The sequence below is a fragment of the Phodopus roborovskii genome, unplaced genomic scaffold, assembly GCF_943737965.1.
Source record: "Phodopus roborovskii unplaced genomic scaffold, PHOROB, whole genome shotgun sequence".
NCBI lineage: Eukaryota > Metazoa > Chordata > Mammalia > Rodentia > Cricetidae > Phodopus > Phodopus roborovskii.
In genome coordinates, this window is record NW_026126636.1 from 8,533,843 (window position 1) to 8,549,724 (window position 15,882).

The 15,882-nt window shown below is 54.0% G+C and overlaps 1 protein-coding gene across 1 annotated transcript; it reads left to right on the forward strand.

The window, feature by feature from the left end:
• The first annotated feature begins 378 nt into the window (after positions 1 to 378).
• Dedd2 (death effector domain containing 2) lies at positions 379 to 14,910 on the forward strand. The gene is made up of 5 exons (XM_051207515.1): positions 379 to 593; positions 1,204 to 1,570; positions 2,722 to 2,841; positions 6,491 to 6,637; positions 13,805 to 14,910. Exons 2-5 carry the CDS (start codon positions 1,243 to 1,245, stop codon positions 14,194 to 14,196), a joined length of 987 nt encoding a protein of 328 aa, XP_051063472.1. The 5' UTR covers positions 379 to 593; positions 1,204 to 1,242; the 3' UTR covers positions 14,197 to 14,910.
• Positions 14,911 to 15,882: the final 972 nt, after the last annotated feature.

The window sequence follows — 15,882 nt, forward strand, 5'->3', positions numbered from 1 at the left end:
GGTATTCTTCTCGTGCATGGTACTGGAGGATTTATACATTGGGGCCGGGGAGCTGGATGAGGGAGGGTTTCAAGACAAGATCTGAGACTGCGGAGTTGAGATGTAGATTCCTGGATGCCACCTAAGAATTGGGGGGCGGGGGTACTTTAATACAAGTCCGGATTATGAACTCTGCGAGCTTCTGACCGTCGTGACTGTTGTACTTTGCGCCGGCAGCTGGTGACGTTGATCACGTGGGCGTCTAGGTCGTGATCTGGAGGGGTTTGTAGTCTGTGGGGTGAATAATCCCAACAGGTCACGTCGTGGGACCCGAGGGACACACACCGCGACTTAAATCACGAAGCCGTGCTACCGCGCAAGCGCGCCTCAGCTGGGGACGCTCCGGTTCGGGGGCGGATCAGGCGGCCTGGAGGGGTGGAGCTTGGAGGCCTCATTCTGCGCTTGCGCCGTAGGGGCGTGGCGGTCGCACCTGCTCGAGTTGGGCGGAGGAGGAGGAGCGAGGTGACGCAGGCGTAATAATAGAGAAGGTGCCAGAAAGAGCCAAAACAAGTGGCCGCGGCCGTCGCCCAGGAGTCATCGGACGCCGGAATCTGGTGAGGATCCAGAGAGGATTAAGTGGCGGGCAGATGCAAACACTTGGGTGTTGGGGTGAGGGCTGGATCGACCGCCCTTCTAGGGCGAGGGGCCGGGTTCAGACAGTCCCACCTGTGTGGAGCTCGGGGCTGTGTTTGTGGGCCCCGCTTGCAGAGTGCCGATGGTCACTTTTGAACCGTACCACTTGGGTAGGGCGTTGGGGCTAGCTGGAAGGTACTGGTGGACGGAACCACGGGCCCCGGCTGCGCATCTGCTTCCCAAAGTCACCGAGCAGTGGACAAGGTGCCCTGCAATGGGCCATACGGCTCATTCGGGCTCATCCCCTAGTCCTGTCGGTGGCAAGTTCGGAGCATACCACCTGGAAAGGGGCGTCTGGGCTTGGCTGGCCCGACTGGTCGGTGGGTGGACCGATGGGGTCTGGCGTCTCGACCTGTTACTAGGGGACCTCGGGTGATACCATTCCCGGCCGTGGGAGGAGGAGGCTCAGGCCGTTGAGGGTGTGGGGTGACCCTGCCCGGAGACATCTCGCGGGGGCCGCACGCTGCCCTGTGTGGGCTCTGGGCCACCGCGTCGCTGACCACGACATCCTCCCCGCCGTGTGGGTTCTAGGCCCTGGTTCTGAGCTTGTTCCGCACCCCTCCCCTGGGAATGGCGTTGTCCGGGTCGACCCCGGCCCCGAGCTGGGAGGAGGATGAGTGTTTGGATTACTACGGCATGCTGTCGCTTCACCGTATGTTCGAGGTGGTGGGCGGGCAGCTGACCGAGTGCGAACTGGAGCTGCTGGCCTTCCTGCTGGATGAGGCTCCTGGCGCCCCCGGAGGCCTGGCCCGCGCCCGCAGCGGCCTGGAGCTGCTTCTGGAGCTGGAACGCCGAGGGCAGTGCGACGAGAGCAACCTGCGGCTGCTGAGCCAACTCCTGCGCGTGCTGGCCCGCCACGACCTACTGCCACATCTGGCCCGCAAGCGGCGCCGGCCAGGTAAGGGTTGAATGGGAGGGTGCAGGACTTCTGGGACCAGAATGCCTTGTTCCTACTGGGACCTGTGGTGCCCTGATACGGGTTCCAGAACCACCACCCCCCCTTCTACAATGAGAAACTCAAAATGAAAGAGGGCATAACTTAGGTTAGGAACGACTTTGTGGAATTTGGCCATATCAGTAATGATTTATATGCCAGGCAGAGGTTAACCTTTCATACGAAATGTCTGTCGCCTTATAGTCTTCCCACCGCACAGGGAAAACGACAGGCTCAGACAAGTTACCTTAATGCATGTGAGGACTGCATCCTTCATGTCGGTCACAAGGAAAACAAGGCCAAGATGTCCATTCCATGAAGCTTGCGTTAGTAGAGGTAGTCACTTAATAATAAATAAGGAACTTAACTTTACATACAGTCATAGATTGAGTGGGATGGATAGAATGACTCAAAACAAGGGGAGGAGGCCCTACATGGAGGAATATTCTCCTGGGATGATGACATTTTAAAGTGGGGGGGTGAGAATATTCCACATACATAATATTTGTAGCAAGTGAGGGGCCTAGGCTTCAGACCTGCCTGGCCTGTGTCCAAGGTTGAGGCCCTTGGTCCTCGGCAGGAAGGGAAGAACTGGGAGGATTGGGTACCGGGATGCCTGTGTATAGGTAGGCTCTTGGGCTCTTTCTTGAGAGATACAGTGTGACTGTTGGGGAAGGGGGATTATGAGCTTTCCTGCCCCATAATAAGCCTGTGGGATTTGCTAAACGGAAGGGAGGGCACCTCTAGGGATAGGCTGTCTTGATTTTGAAATAAAATCTCTGAGTGTCAGGTTCTAGAAGAGAAGCAGAAAGGCCTACTCGTATCTGGGGGCTCCAGACTGAGCCAGTCGCAGCTGAGGGCAAGGGCCATTGCAGGGACCTGGGCTACTAAAAGAAAAAGGCTGACAGCTGGAGCAGTTGACATGGGTTGGGCAGCCCCACGAGCACTGTCCTGGGAGGCCTCGGCAATGTGGGGGCAGGAGGTGCTTGAGAAGGAGCGGGTGTTTAGGGTGACCTCCGAGGGACTGGGGTTAGGCTGCAGTCCGGGCATTCTTCCTAGGAGGCTGGACCTGGGAGGAGAGGAAGGTGTGAATGCTTTTTCAATTCTCTTCACAGTCTCCCCTGAGCGATACAGTTACGGCAGTGCAGGCTCTCCTTCCAAAAGCACAGAGGGCAGTTGCCGGCGTCGGCGACAGTCAGGCAGTTCTGATTCTCAGCAGAGTCAGTGGGACGCAGGTGAGTCCACTGGGTGGGTAGGGTGACAGTGTCCCTGTCTTCCCAGACTGGCATCCTGGCCCATCAAGGAGGTGGCCTGAAGGGTTATTCTGACTGTTTTGCAGTGTGTCTGTGTTTATTATCGCTGTAGGAAGAAGCGTGTGTCCTGAAGCTACAGAGTTGTGTCACATGGACTCGTGTGACTGGCAGCCTTGGCTGGGCACATTTCTGAGATTTATTTTATGGTGACTGCCTTTACTTAGTTCAATTGCTGTATTCCAGTCAATGTGCGTAATCCCCCTAATTTTTAATTAGGTAAAATTTCAAACAACCAGAGAAGTTAAGATAGTCAGAGATTATCTTCACTTGGATTCAAGAATCACTAACATTCTGCCTTTCATGGGTGTGTGTGTGTGTAGAAAATTCTGAGGGTTTTGTTGACTCTTTGGTAGTAAATTGCAAACAATAGACTCACCTCTGAATTAGCTGGCATAATTTGAGAATAAGTTTTTCTCTACCCTTTGAAGGCCATTATCACACCTAAGAAAATGAATATTAGTTCTCTAATATCTTCATGGTCTTCTTTGAGACTCCTTAAGATCCTGTGGTTTCAGAGCCTGTTTACATTGTTTGCTGTGTATGCAATTAAAATAAACCCCAATAGTTATTATTTTGACATGGAGTCTCATTCTATACCCCAGGCTGGTGGAACCTACAGTGTACCTCAAACTCACCTACAACTAGAGCAGTGGTTCTCAACCTGTGGATGGTGACCCCTTTTGGGGGAGGGGTTGTCAAATGACTCTTTCACAGGGGTTACCTAAGATCATTGGAAAACACATCTATTTCCATTATGACTCATAATAGTAGCAAAATTATAGTTATGAAGTAGCATCGGAAATGATGGTATGGTTGGGGATCACTACAACATAAGAAACTTTAATAAAGGGTCGTGGCCTGCCTTCCTTCCTTCCTTCGTTCCTGGGCCTAGAACCCAGTCTATATATAACTGCCTCTGTACCACTAAATCACAACTCCCATACCCTCCTCCTCGGCCCAAAGTGTTCTGTTTTTGACTTGTCCATTAGCAGGGCTGATTGGTGTGCACAGTATTCTGATTGCCTCTGGTTGCCACATGATGGTGACCTGTCACGTGTCCCCCTATCTTCTCATGGAGTGGTAATTAGGTGCGAAGGATTGGTTAGATTTGGCTTACATATTTTTGGCAGGAATGTACCTTGATCAATGCTGTCTCCTTGTGTTGGCGCCTGTCTTGAAGCTTTCACGGTGAATAGGGAAGTGTGGTTAGTTGGTTATGGTAAGATTTGTATGCTCTGTGTGTGGTGTGCTTACTATATGTGAGTACGTATGTCTGTATGTAGGTTCACGGTCACTCCGGTGTGTGTGTGGAGCGGCTACAGGTTGTCACCAGCTGTCTTCCTAATTCCCACTGATTACCGGGCAGGGTCCCTGACTGATCCTGGAACTATCTTGCCCAGGGAATGCCGTCTCTGCCTCCTGAGCACAGGGGCTGCTGGTGGGCCTCCATGCCTACCTCGCGGGCATATGCTGCTTGGGGAACAGGTACATTTTTCCACCGTGCCATCTGTGAGGCTCAGGAAAGGCATGTAACTCTCTTGCTAGGGTTACTAGGCGTAAGAAAATGCTTCTGAGCATACTCAGCGCTCAGTTATTCCATCGTTCCTTGACCCTGCCTGAACCATTTACCACATTAATGTTTGTAAATGGTGACGCGTTTATTTATTTGCTTGTGTGGCAGCTTTTGTATGAAAATAAACTTGAAACAGGTTCTTGGTTGCCCAGATCCCCTTGCTTCAGCCTATTTAGCAGCTTGTGCTGTGAGGCTGGAAAAGAATCCTTTTAAAACTTGTCATGTTTTTGTTTTTTAATTATTTTCTGATTTTATGGTATAGAGATTAAACCCAGGGCTTTGTTCATGCTAGGCAAAGGTTTCTATCACCAGGCTATGCCCCGGATGCCTCATTGTGGGATTTTAGGCAGGAGCTCCACAATTGAGCCACTCTCCAGCCCTTTTCTCTTCCCACTTTAACAATAGGGTATCACTAAGTAGTCCTGGCTAGCTTGAAACTCACCTGAGATCCACCTGCCTCTGCCTCCTGAGTGCTGGAATCAGAAGCATGCACCACCACTGCCCAGCTTTATTTGCTTTATTATAGTCAATTAGTCATTCTTACCAGCATGCAGATTGCTTAGGCTCCGCCCTTTTACTTGATTACCTCACTCTTGAGTGCTTTGTGACTTTCCAAGGTGTCCTGGGCTCCGCTTGCACTTCTCACCCCCAGTGTCACCTGCTTGTCAAGGAGCCTGGTTGCTGTTAGAGGCCTGGATGTTGAGAGATCAGTAGTTGATGCTGTCTGGGGCCTGCATCTCAGCTGCACGGGGAAGCGGATGCCTGCTTCTCAGGAAAAGCTCCTCCCGGCTGGGCTTGGTGGCTCGTGCCTACAATCTTGAGGCTTTTAAGTTTTCTTTTAATTATGTGTATGTGTTTGGGTTTGTGCACTTGCGTGCTGATCCCCAAGGAGTGCAGAAGAGTAGCCTGTACTCTAACTGCTGAGCCCTCTTCCGGGCCCCTGGCTGTTTGCTTTTCTAGTGGAAGTCTTGGCTGTTAATACAAAGATGGGCTTACTTCCTTTGTTTTTCAACAGTAATGAGGTGACAACAAATTTTCTCTGTAGAGGTTTGTTTGTTCCTAATGTATCCTTCCAGGGCTTGCAACAGGAGTAACATGGAAGGATTGTTCTGATTTCCTCCTGTCTGCCGAGAGCTACAAACTGTACACATTCATTTTGTTACATCTTTTCTTCCTTTTTGTAAATTTTTCCAACTCTGCTTTCCTTTAAAATCTTACTGTGTACACACACACACACACACACACACACACACACACACAGCATGCTGGGGGTGCAGTTCATGGCACACACATGTGGAAGTCAGAGGCCAACTCTATGGAATGGCCTCTCTTTCCACCTTTATGTGGTTCCAGAGGTTTGAACTCTGGTCGCCAGGTTTGAGCAGCAAGCTCCTTTACCACTGTTGTGTAGTCTAGACTGGCCTGGGATTCCTTGATCTTATACCTCAGACTCACTCCCCACTGTCGCATCTATTGAGTGAAGCATTGGTTTGTATTGATTCTGAGTGTGTGTGTGCGCATGTGTGCAAGTGTGTGTGAGAGAGAGAAGAGAGAGAGACAGAGTATACACACATGTATGCATGCATGCATCTTGAAAGAGAGAGTCTCACTATGTAGACCAGTCTGGCTTTGAACTCATGGGGATCTGCCTTGAGTGCGGGATTAAAGTTGTCTCAGGCCTGCTTTGTGTTTGTTGTTGAACTTTGGTCAGATCCAGCTGAGTGTGTGTATTCACAATGTTGTAAGGTATTTGTGAGCACTTAGGTTCATTTGTTTCTGTTTGACTTTATCCCTTGCTTCTTTTCATTTTAAGTATATAAAGCAGTTATATGACCCAAAAGGCGAAGCTGAAAGCATTTCAAGTTGTCCCAGGAAACCTTACACATGTAAGGAGTGTTCTGATTTCCCTCTGGTGGTGTTGTAAACTGTACACATGTATTGACTGTGTAGTTTGCCATTCTCTCTTCCTGGTCTTGAGCTGGCTCCCCTGTCTTCCAGGCTCCCCTCCAACCAAACGGCAGCGTCGGAGTCGGGGCCGCCCTAGCAGTGGTGCCAGGCGGCGGCGGCGGACAGGCCCGGCAGCCGAGCAGCAGCAGCAGCACCAGGAACTGGGCAGGCCCGTGTCAGAAGGAAAAGTGACCTGTGGTAAGTTCCCGTGGGCCTGGAGAGAACTTATAAAGTACCCATGGTGGACTCCTGAGTTGGAGGGTGAGCCACACGGCATTCATCTGACACCTGGACACCTGATAGGGGGGTAAGACTTCTCTGGTGCTGCTCAATGAAGGATTGAATCACACGCACACGCGCGCGCGCACATGCTACTTATGCAGCCTGTTCTGATGCAGTGAAGGGTGTGGTGAGGATAGAGAGTTGAGGGCTCCGGGCCAGGACAGGGTACCAAACTACAGCTTAGCCTTACCACTCCTCCCTCTCCTCTCCATATCCCTGGCTGTCCTGGAACTCACTCTGTAGACCAGGCTGGCCTGGAACTCACGGAGATCAAAGGCATGTGCCACCGTGCTTGGCTTTAGCCTAAGTGTTTAAAGAAGCTGCCTGACTTTGGGCAGGTGACTGAGCGGGTGGGGTTCACGTTCCCACATCTGTACAGTAAGATGATAATGGTCTTGCCTGCAGCTGTTCCGATAATCCACTTGACACAGGCCCCTTGCATGGGAGGTTTGCTGTCTAGGGCTTGTAGCAGGGAGGGCCTGTCCCTGTGGAGCTGACCTTGCAGCTAGGTGACAGTCCATTGGAACTGGAATGCTGAGGCGATGGGAGACGCTGTCAAGGCCTAGTAGGGAAGCCAGCCAGGCTGGGCAGCTAGCAGACGGCTGGGCAGCTACCACGTGGCTAGGAGTTTGGGTTTTTTTGTCCATGCTTCTAGGTTCATTTTTCTTTCCTCTGTGTTGACATAGACTTGGGTTATGACCCAGGATTGCCAGGCACTCCATATGTAGTCCCAAAGCTGGCCTTGCCCTCGGAGTCTTCCTGCCAGACGGTTCATTTACCATTTTTTTCCCCATCTTTGTTCCCGTTGAGCATCTCTTCTTCATCGGTCACTGTTGTAGGCATCGAGGACACAGTGGTAGACCAGGTCGGGAAGACCCTGGCCTCTAGGAGTTTACATGGTAGTGTGCTAAGTGGGTAACCACAAGCATACCAAGGTTTCGTGTGATCTCAGCTGGCACAAAGCCAGGGATGGGCTAAGTGCTCTGCTGGGCCCGCAGGGACACCTGTGGAGGGACTGAGGCGAAGTGATGCAAATAGGAGTTCTCCGTGGGATGCCATCGGATGAGCAGCCGGTGCACTGGGGAGGGCTTTTAGAGGCTGGAGGTTACAGACAGCAGCTGATGTGCCCACCTGGGCAAGGCTGGGGTAGACACGGAAGCTGGAGAGTTAGTTGGCTCTTGTGAATTTGCAGGGTCCCCCCAGGAGGCCTTGGCCTGGGATCCACAGAATGAGCACAGCAGACACACCTGCCCCTCCCACCGCCCTGTGGCCTCCCAGGCAATGGGTGTTGCCCCCACTTCAGAGATGAGGTGGCAGATACCTGTGCCAGGAGCACAGAGCATAGCCAGCCTGTGTCCTCACAGGGTGCTGGCTGGAGGGGTGGCTGCCCAGTGAAGGAAGTCAGGCAGTTACCATAGTCACCCAGCTGGCTGGGTAGGTTAGGGAGCCACTGCCCTGAGGGCTGGGGAGACCCAGCCAACCATCCAGGCTTCAAGTCTCTTCCCTGAGGGCAGGAGGTCGTTAGTCAGGGTGTGGCTGGGATCTGAAGGACCATGAAATGCTCATCTGATGCTGAGTCACCAAGCAGGGTGAGGCTGGCTTGGGTTCTCCCTACTGGGGCCCCAGGTCTCTCTTCTGAAAAATGGGGTTGACTTACCTTTAACATGGCAGTGAACCCTTCTGGATCTGACGAAGGAAGGGCCTTCCTTACTAAGGAAGGGCCAAAACGATTGGCCTCCGTCAGCTGCCACCATTGAGAGACGGGACTAGACTAAACTACCACCTGCTTGAGGTTGTGAGGAGGGTAGTGGGGACCCTGTGTGCACACACTTCTCGGGGCCATCCGGTGGGCGATGCTGGGCGCGATGCTGGACTGACCTCCAGTTTTCAAGGTAACTTGAAGTCAGACCTATGGCCACCTTTAGTATTGTGAGTGAAGGGCAAGGAAAGGCGGTCGTAGCAACGGAGCTGGGCAGGCGCTCCTCTGGCTTGTCCCCTCTGTGTCTACAGAGTGCCGGCCGGTGGCCTGTGCTCTCTTGAGCTGATTTTCTGATGGGAAGAAAAAAAAAAAAAAAAAAAAAAATCAGGTTTCAAACAGGAAGCATCGACCATGGAGAGCCAGCTGGCACAGAAGCCTGCGTGTGGATGTGCCTTTGGTGATCACAGGGTCACGTGGTGGCACATGAGCCAGGAGGGTTTGATGGACAGATGGGGGAGACTGCTAACAGGAGAGGGCAGGCCCTGGAGCTTGCTGTATAGACTAGGCTGGTCTTGAACTTGTGCTGAGCTTCCTGCCTCAGCCTCCTGAGTGTTGGGTTTACAGACATGAGCTGTCAAGGCTGGCTCTGCCTCCCCTACCCCTCCCTCCCTTCTTCCCTCCTTCCCTCCCTCCCTCCCTCCCTCCGTCCCTCACCCCCTCTCTCTACCCCCCCCCTGTCTTTTTGACTCAGTGTCTCATGTGGCCCAAGCTGGTTTGGAACTTGCTATATAGCCAAGGTTTGACTTGACCTGACCCTCCAGCCTCTGTCTCCAAGTGTGTTATATCACCATGCCCAGCTTCCAGCTGTTTTTGTTTGTTGGCTTGGTTTTTGTTTTCTTGAGTCAGAGTTTCTCTCTGTAGCCCTGGATGTCTACTTGGAACTTGTTCTGTAGACCAGGCCGGCCTCCAGCTCAGGGAGAGATCTGCCAGCCTCTGCCTCCTGAGTGCTGGGATCAAAGGTGTGTGTCACCACTGCTCGCCCAGCTTGTTAATGAAAAATCTGCACCCGTAGATGGAGTGACCTGTAGTTCTCAGGCTGTGTCACCTCACGATGCCCTGTGTCTTTCAGTCATCCTAATTGTCTTTTGTCTTTTACTTATTTCGTGGGCAATCCAATGTCTCTTTTTTTTTAAGTTTTGGATTTTTTTAATGATTTAATTTTATTTTATGTTCATTGGTGTGCCTGCATATGTATCTGTATGATGGTGCCAGAACCCCTGGAAATGCAGTTACAGACAGTTGCGAGCTGCCATGTGGGTGCTGGGAATTGAACCTGGCTCCTCTGGAAAAGCAGCCAGTGCTCCCACCCAATCTCCGAGCCATCGCTCTCCCCAGCCCCCAGAGCTTTAGATTTTTTGAATTATTTTTATTGTTTTAATTTTTAGAAGGGATAGCACTCTGTTGCTTAGGCTTGCTTGAAACGCCAAGTGTAGCCCAGGCTAGACTTGAACTTGTGACAGATCTCCTGCCTCATCCTTTACATGTTAGGGTTACAGGCGTGTGGAAACACTTTCTGCTGAAGTCTGTGTTTCCCAGGCTCCATCAAGGGGCTTTCTCTGAAGTTTGGTAGCTGCCTCTCTTGTGTAGTTCAGTGGGAGATAAAGGAGCTGGCGTTCAGGAAGATGACTCTGGAAAGGTCAGGACACAGAGCCAGGCAGCTTGGAGCGGGAGCTCAGTGGTTGAGTCCAGGAGGGCGGTTGCTAGCCCTCGTGGTGGTGGTATTCCCATGCAGGCCTCCTAAACTGTGAGAGTCTCCATCTTTGTCTCCAGCCCACCCACCCAGGTACTCCACAGGAGATACTCAGATACTGCGCTTGGAAGCTGCTCCTCCATCACCCTGGTGCCCACCAGAGAAGCCCCCTTTATTACCGTATCTTCTTTTGCGTCGCCGTCAGCCCCGGCCAGCCCCGGCCAGGCCTGCCATCTTGCTCTGTGTCTGTCGCTTCCTTCCTTCCTGAGTGTGACTGCGGCTGGCTCTGTCCTCTGAGTGTGACTGCGGCTGGCTCTGTCCTCTGAGTGTGACTGCGGCTGGCTCTGTCCTTGTCCCCACCAGCTCAGCACTCACACAAAGCAGCTGTAGTAGTCTTCACTGAGGCAGGTGGCCTGTCCTCACCTCGGTCATGCTTGGGGACCCAGTACTCACCGTGGCCCTTGAAGGATAGTGCTGCTGGGACACCACTGAGCTGTGGAGAGGTGTGGTCACCTCCAGATGCCTACAGTTGGTTGCTTTGCGGCTAAATGAGACCAGACCTCCAAACCCTGCTGCCAGTGGCTTCTGCCACCTTGTCCCCTCAGCTGGTGACTGCCCTAAGCTTTTTCTCCTTGCACATTCTGGAATGTTCTTCTCTTCCAGAAACACCACTCTTCCCGTTTCTCTGGTGTTCCTGGCTAATTTGGTGTGTCTTTCTCACGTTTTACTTCAAATGCCGTTTCCTAGAGAGGAACTCCAGTCTTTCAAAATTATAAGTCCCGCCTATCATTTTCCCTCCTGGCCTTAGAATGCCTTCTAATGACATGTTTATGTGTGCTTGCGTGAGTGGCAGTGGACAGGGTTGGGTAGTTAAGAGCTTGGGCCCTAGCAGAGCCTGGCATCTCAGATAGAATTCTGGAGTGGTCTGGCTAGGTGATTCAACCTGTGTGTCTGTTTCCTCATTCACAAACCGGAGGGAGGCATAGGATCGCCTTGTAAAGCCGTGCAGATGATCAAAGGCTCAGGGGCATGAGGCATGCAGTGCTGAGGTAGCCATAGCAGAGTCACTCAAGTGTCACCTGTGTACACTGGCTCAGGGTCAAGGAGAGGCCTGTATGGCGAGCATGATTCAAGGCCAGGATGTAACTATGGCAGGTGGAGTTCACCGGGAGCCTCCTGCCCTGCCTTCCTGTTCCTGTGATCGGTTTCCTGGGCCGTGTGCCGGTAGAGCGTTTTCTCTGCAAACGGCAATAATGACAGTACCCGAGGGTTAGGTGGGCTAAGGCAGGAGAAGCCCAGGGGTGGGCCTGGCAGGGAAGGAGGGCTAACAGTGGGCAGCTTGTCACTCTCTACCATGTGTCACGCCCTTCTTCAGCTTTCTGGATTCCTGGTACTCCATAAGTGTCCTGTGGTACCCGGTTGAGTGACAGTGTGTGGCATCTCTGTGCTGTGGGGGAGGTCAGGGAAGGGCCTGGCTGGCCTGGAAGGGGGTCCCGTATGCTGTGCTTTGCTGGGTGAGTGGGTGCGCGCCTTCTGGGCAGAGGACTCTCTGAGGGTGTGAGGAGTCTTTTGCAGTAGGCAGCAGGCAGCGCATGGGAGGATGGGACAGTAGATGAGAGCTGGAGGAGAGCGACTAGAGAGGCGAGGGTCTGGGAGGAGCCAGCTGGGTAGAGAGGTGGGTTTTGAAATCACAGTTCCTGATTGTGTGGCCTTCCGTGTGCTTCGTTTAACCCTCGTGACCGCCATGCTGCAGGGCCCTGGTTTGCTTGTGTTTTTCAGATGAGGACACAGGCTCAGAGAGGCGAGGTCACCTGCCCAAGCCCCACAGCTAGTGTGGCAGAGCTGGGACTCACTTTCAGGTCTGTGGGACTCTACCAACCGCCTCTGCCTCTGCCCAGCCCTGCATGGCCTTGGGCAGGTTCTGTTCCCCCTGTCCGCATCCTCAGTTGGGAAGGTGTGGTCAGGGCTTATAGAGTGGAGGATGGCGGCCCAAGAGCAGGCCTGGGCGCTGAGGCTGGGTTGATGCCTCTGGGCCTCCAGTGGAGAGGACGGGTTCCCCTCAAGGCAGAAAGAGGAAGGGTTTGGGGTGGGGGAGGAAGCGAGTGTGGTAAGAAGTCATCTGGGGCTCTGGGGACCCGCCTTCTGCCTTCCGCTCTCTCTGAGCTGCTGTGAAAGGTGACAGGAGCCCACAGCGTTAAGACTCATCTTCTCAGGGCTTTCATTTCCCGTTGGGTTGAAGGTGGCCCCTGACCTCAGGCTTAGGGCATGTGTCAGTCGCTCGGCATTCCATGGCTGTTGGCCACTGCGATTTCAGGAGCATCCCCTGTGCCCCGCCTTCGCCGGCGCTTCTTACTGCCTGCCCACTCTTCCCTCTTGTCTCCTGAACAACTCTTCAGGCACAGGCGCCCTGGCCTAGGTGGGGACCCGTGTTTGCAGAGGCTCTGACTTGCCCAGGGTACAGCAGTGGTCTAATAACTCCTAGCTGCAATGATCTCTGTCCTGGGAGAAGCCTGTGTCTGGCCTGCCTGGGTCGAGGAGACTCTGCAGGCTGTGTGACCGTGGCTTAGTCACTTGGCTCCTTTTTGCTTCCGCTTCCAAGTTGGTCAATGGTGTTAACCGGTGCCTCACAGGGCTCCGAGTGAGTTGAGTTCTTGGGCTTCAGGGTGTTTGTAGACGCGTTGGCTGCTGCCCAGGGCCACGTGGCTTTCCCAGAGGACACATGACTGACTAGCATGGACTGTCTTTAGAAGCCCTGCCTTTGTCCCCTGGGCAGAGGTGCCACCTCTTTTGGGCAGATGTAGGTAGAGGCTAAGTGACAGAAACTTACCTCAAGGGTTTTACGTGAAAGTGGGAACTGACGGTGGCAGCTGCCAATCCTTACGGTTCTTCTTGATACATAGTGAACTCAGGGGTCTCTTACCCTCTGTCTTCGGCCCAGTGTGGGTTTCATTTACCTCCCTGGGTGACCCAGTGACCCTTAGCAGCCATGGGCTTCCTACTCTGTCATCTTACCTTCTGTGGAAAGGACGCTGTACCCTCAGCAGAACGTGATCTGTGTGCTTTGCTGAGGCCTCCTGCTCCCTGGAGCTTGCAGGAAGGATGGGCTGGGTTTGATCTGGGGCTCTCAATGTGTGAGGTGATGTGAGGCTGGCTGCTGGACGCCAGGCCCCTTGGCATATGCCCTGGTTCATTCACAAACCCTGAGCACCAGCTCTCTGCCCCAAGGTGTGTGCCTGAGCAGCACACAGGTCCTTCGGGGTGTTGGTATCTGGGGAACGCGGGATGGCGCTGCTGGGGTGGGCACGTGGGCTGCAGGAGAGTCAGGCAGTGGGTGGTCTACAGCAGCCTGGTCTGGGTGGGCCTCGCTGGGAGGGTCACTGAAGCAAACAATCGTGGGGACTGGGGAGAGAATGCGCCTCAGTGAAGAGAGTCAGTGTTGGGATAGGTAGAGCCTGCTTGGCAGGCGATTCAAGGAGCAGTGAGGAGCGTTGAAATTGGAGGGGGGGATACAGTATCTCAGAAGTAGCAGACCAGCTTCCCAGAGAAGAGTAGGTACCCAGACTGTGGGAAGGAGACGGGGCAGAGGGGGGTGGGAACCGTGGTGCCCACTGATGAGCCACTCCTTCTTCTGCAGACATCCGGCTCCGGGTTCGAGCCGAGTACTGTGAGCACGGGCCAGCCTTGGAGCAGGGGGTGGCATCCCGGAGACCTCAGGCCCTGGCCCGGCAGCTGGATGTGTTCGGACAAGCCACTGCTGTGCTTCGGTCAAGGGACCTGGGCTCTGTGGTGTGTGACATCAAATTCTCAGAGCTCTCCTACCTGGACGCCTTCTGGGGTGACTATCTGAGCGGTGCCCTGCTGCAGGCTCTTCGGGGCGTGTTCCTGACTGAGGCCCTGCGGGAGGCCGTGGGCCGCGAGGCTGTCCGCTTGCTGGTCAGTGTGGACGAGGCTGACTATGAGGCTGGCCGGCGCCGGCTGTTGCTGATGGAGGAGGAAGGGGGGCGGCGTGGGACAGAGGCCTCCTGATCCTGGATCTGGCAGGACTGACCCCGCCTCCAAGTCTCCGGGCTACCTTCTTCCTTGGAAGATGACCATCCTGCCCCTGGACGACTGTCACTTCCGCAGCTCTGAGGACTGCATCCGGTCTGCAGGTTCTTGGACGGCCTCTCCTATAGGATGCGGGCTTTGAGGCGTTAACCACTTCCAGCTGCTTACATCCCAAACTCCCCCACTCCCGGGTGGATTCCCTCGGCCTTGGGGGCCAGGTTTACTGCGCCCCAAAGCAGGGAGGGGGGAGGTTTAGCCACGGTCACCAAAGCCCCTGCACATGAGTCTCTCACCTTGGGCTGATGCTGGCTGGCCGCACACACTTTAGCCTAAGGGCTTCTCTCTCAGGATCTCAGATTTTACCGTTCCCATCAGGGTTTCAGACAGGAAGTGGGCTCTGGAGCTGGGGTGCCTGGGGGCTTGCTCGCCTTGCCCATTCACTCACTAGCCAGCCAGGGCTCTGCCTGCTGTCCACATAGACATCCGCCTCTGGTCACCTTCCCCTGCACCCTGGAGCTAAATCCAGACTTGCCCCTGGACTCCGTCCCAGACTATCACATTCATTCCGGGTCAGTGTTGTCTACACAGTTAGGGCCAGAACCAACCTCTCTCATGAGTGGGAAGGCAAAGACTTGGGGCCGGTGGGAAGAGATGATTTACAAGTGCGCCAATAAAACTGGTCTGGAAAGGGCATAGGTGGGCACCAAGGCTAAGTACTTTCCGTTGGCGGGCAAGGGGAAAGAAAGAGGTGTTGCTCCTGTGGCCTTGTGTTAGGAGAGCAGGGTGCCAGTTCCTCTCTCCGCCAGTTGCTGCTATAAGCAGCTTTGTCATCGACTCCCAAGCCCCGGTCATGTGTGTTTCCTAGAACTGCGCATGTCCGTGGAGGGGAGTTCTTAAATTTTATGTGTATGGGTGTTCTGCCTGCATGTATGCCTGCATCAGATGTGTTCCTGGTGTCCAAGCAGGCCAGAGAGGCTGTTAGATGTCCCGGAACTGGATGTCTTGGAGTACAGAGCTCCTTGAGTCACCCTCAAGGTGCTGAGTCCTCTGGAAGAGCAGCCAGTGATCTGAACAACTGAGCGTTTCTCCAGTGCTTTTCCGTGCGCGTGCGTGTGTGTGTGTGTGTGCGTGTGTGTGAGACTGTGTGCATGTGTGTGTGTGCGTGCATGTGCGTGTGTGTGTGAGAGACTATGCGTGCGTGTGTGACTGTGCATGTGTGTGCGCGCGTGTGCGTGCGTGCGTGTGCGTGTGTATTTGGCCATTGTGTGTGGCACACTTGTGGAGATCGGAGGACAACTGAGGGGTCGGATCTCCTCTTTCTCCCTGTATGGGGTCCCTGGCACTGAGTCTTTATTCACTGAGCCCGCTCACCAGCCCAGTTTGTGCTTGTCCTTGAGTAAGGGCTCTGCCGGGATAGGTGGGCATCGCTCCCGCCCCTCCTCTCCACCCCAGTGTGTTGCATCCGGCTGCATACTTGTCTGCCCTGTGATGAGCCACTTATTACATGTCATCACATTCTCTTCCCGCCTCATGCTGACGGGCTCCATCCTACCCCAGCCGTCCACTCCCTGGACCACACCTTGACCTGACTCACTACCTGGAAGTGTACAACACACAGAAGGACAGACACTTCCTGAGTACTTGTGCCACATGCCAGGCAGGCAG

Coding starts and splice junctions, on each gene's coding strand:
- Dedd2 (XM_051207515.1), top strand. CDS start 1,243: ATGGCGTTGTCCGGGTCGACCCCGGCCCCGAGCTGGGAGGAGGATGAG. Junction 1,571..2,721: donor CCGCAAGCGGCGCCGGCCAG/GTAAGGGTTGAA, acceptor TTCTCTTCACAG/TCTCCCCTGAGCGATACAGT. Junction 2,842..6,490: donor GCAGAGTCAGTGGGACGCAG/GTGAGTCCACTG, acceptor CCTGTCTTCCAG/GCTCCCCTCCAACCAAACGG.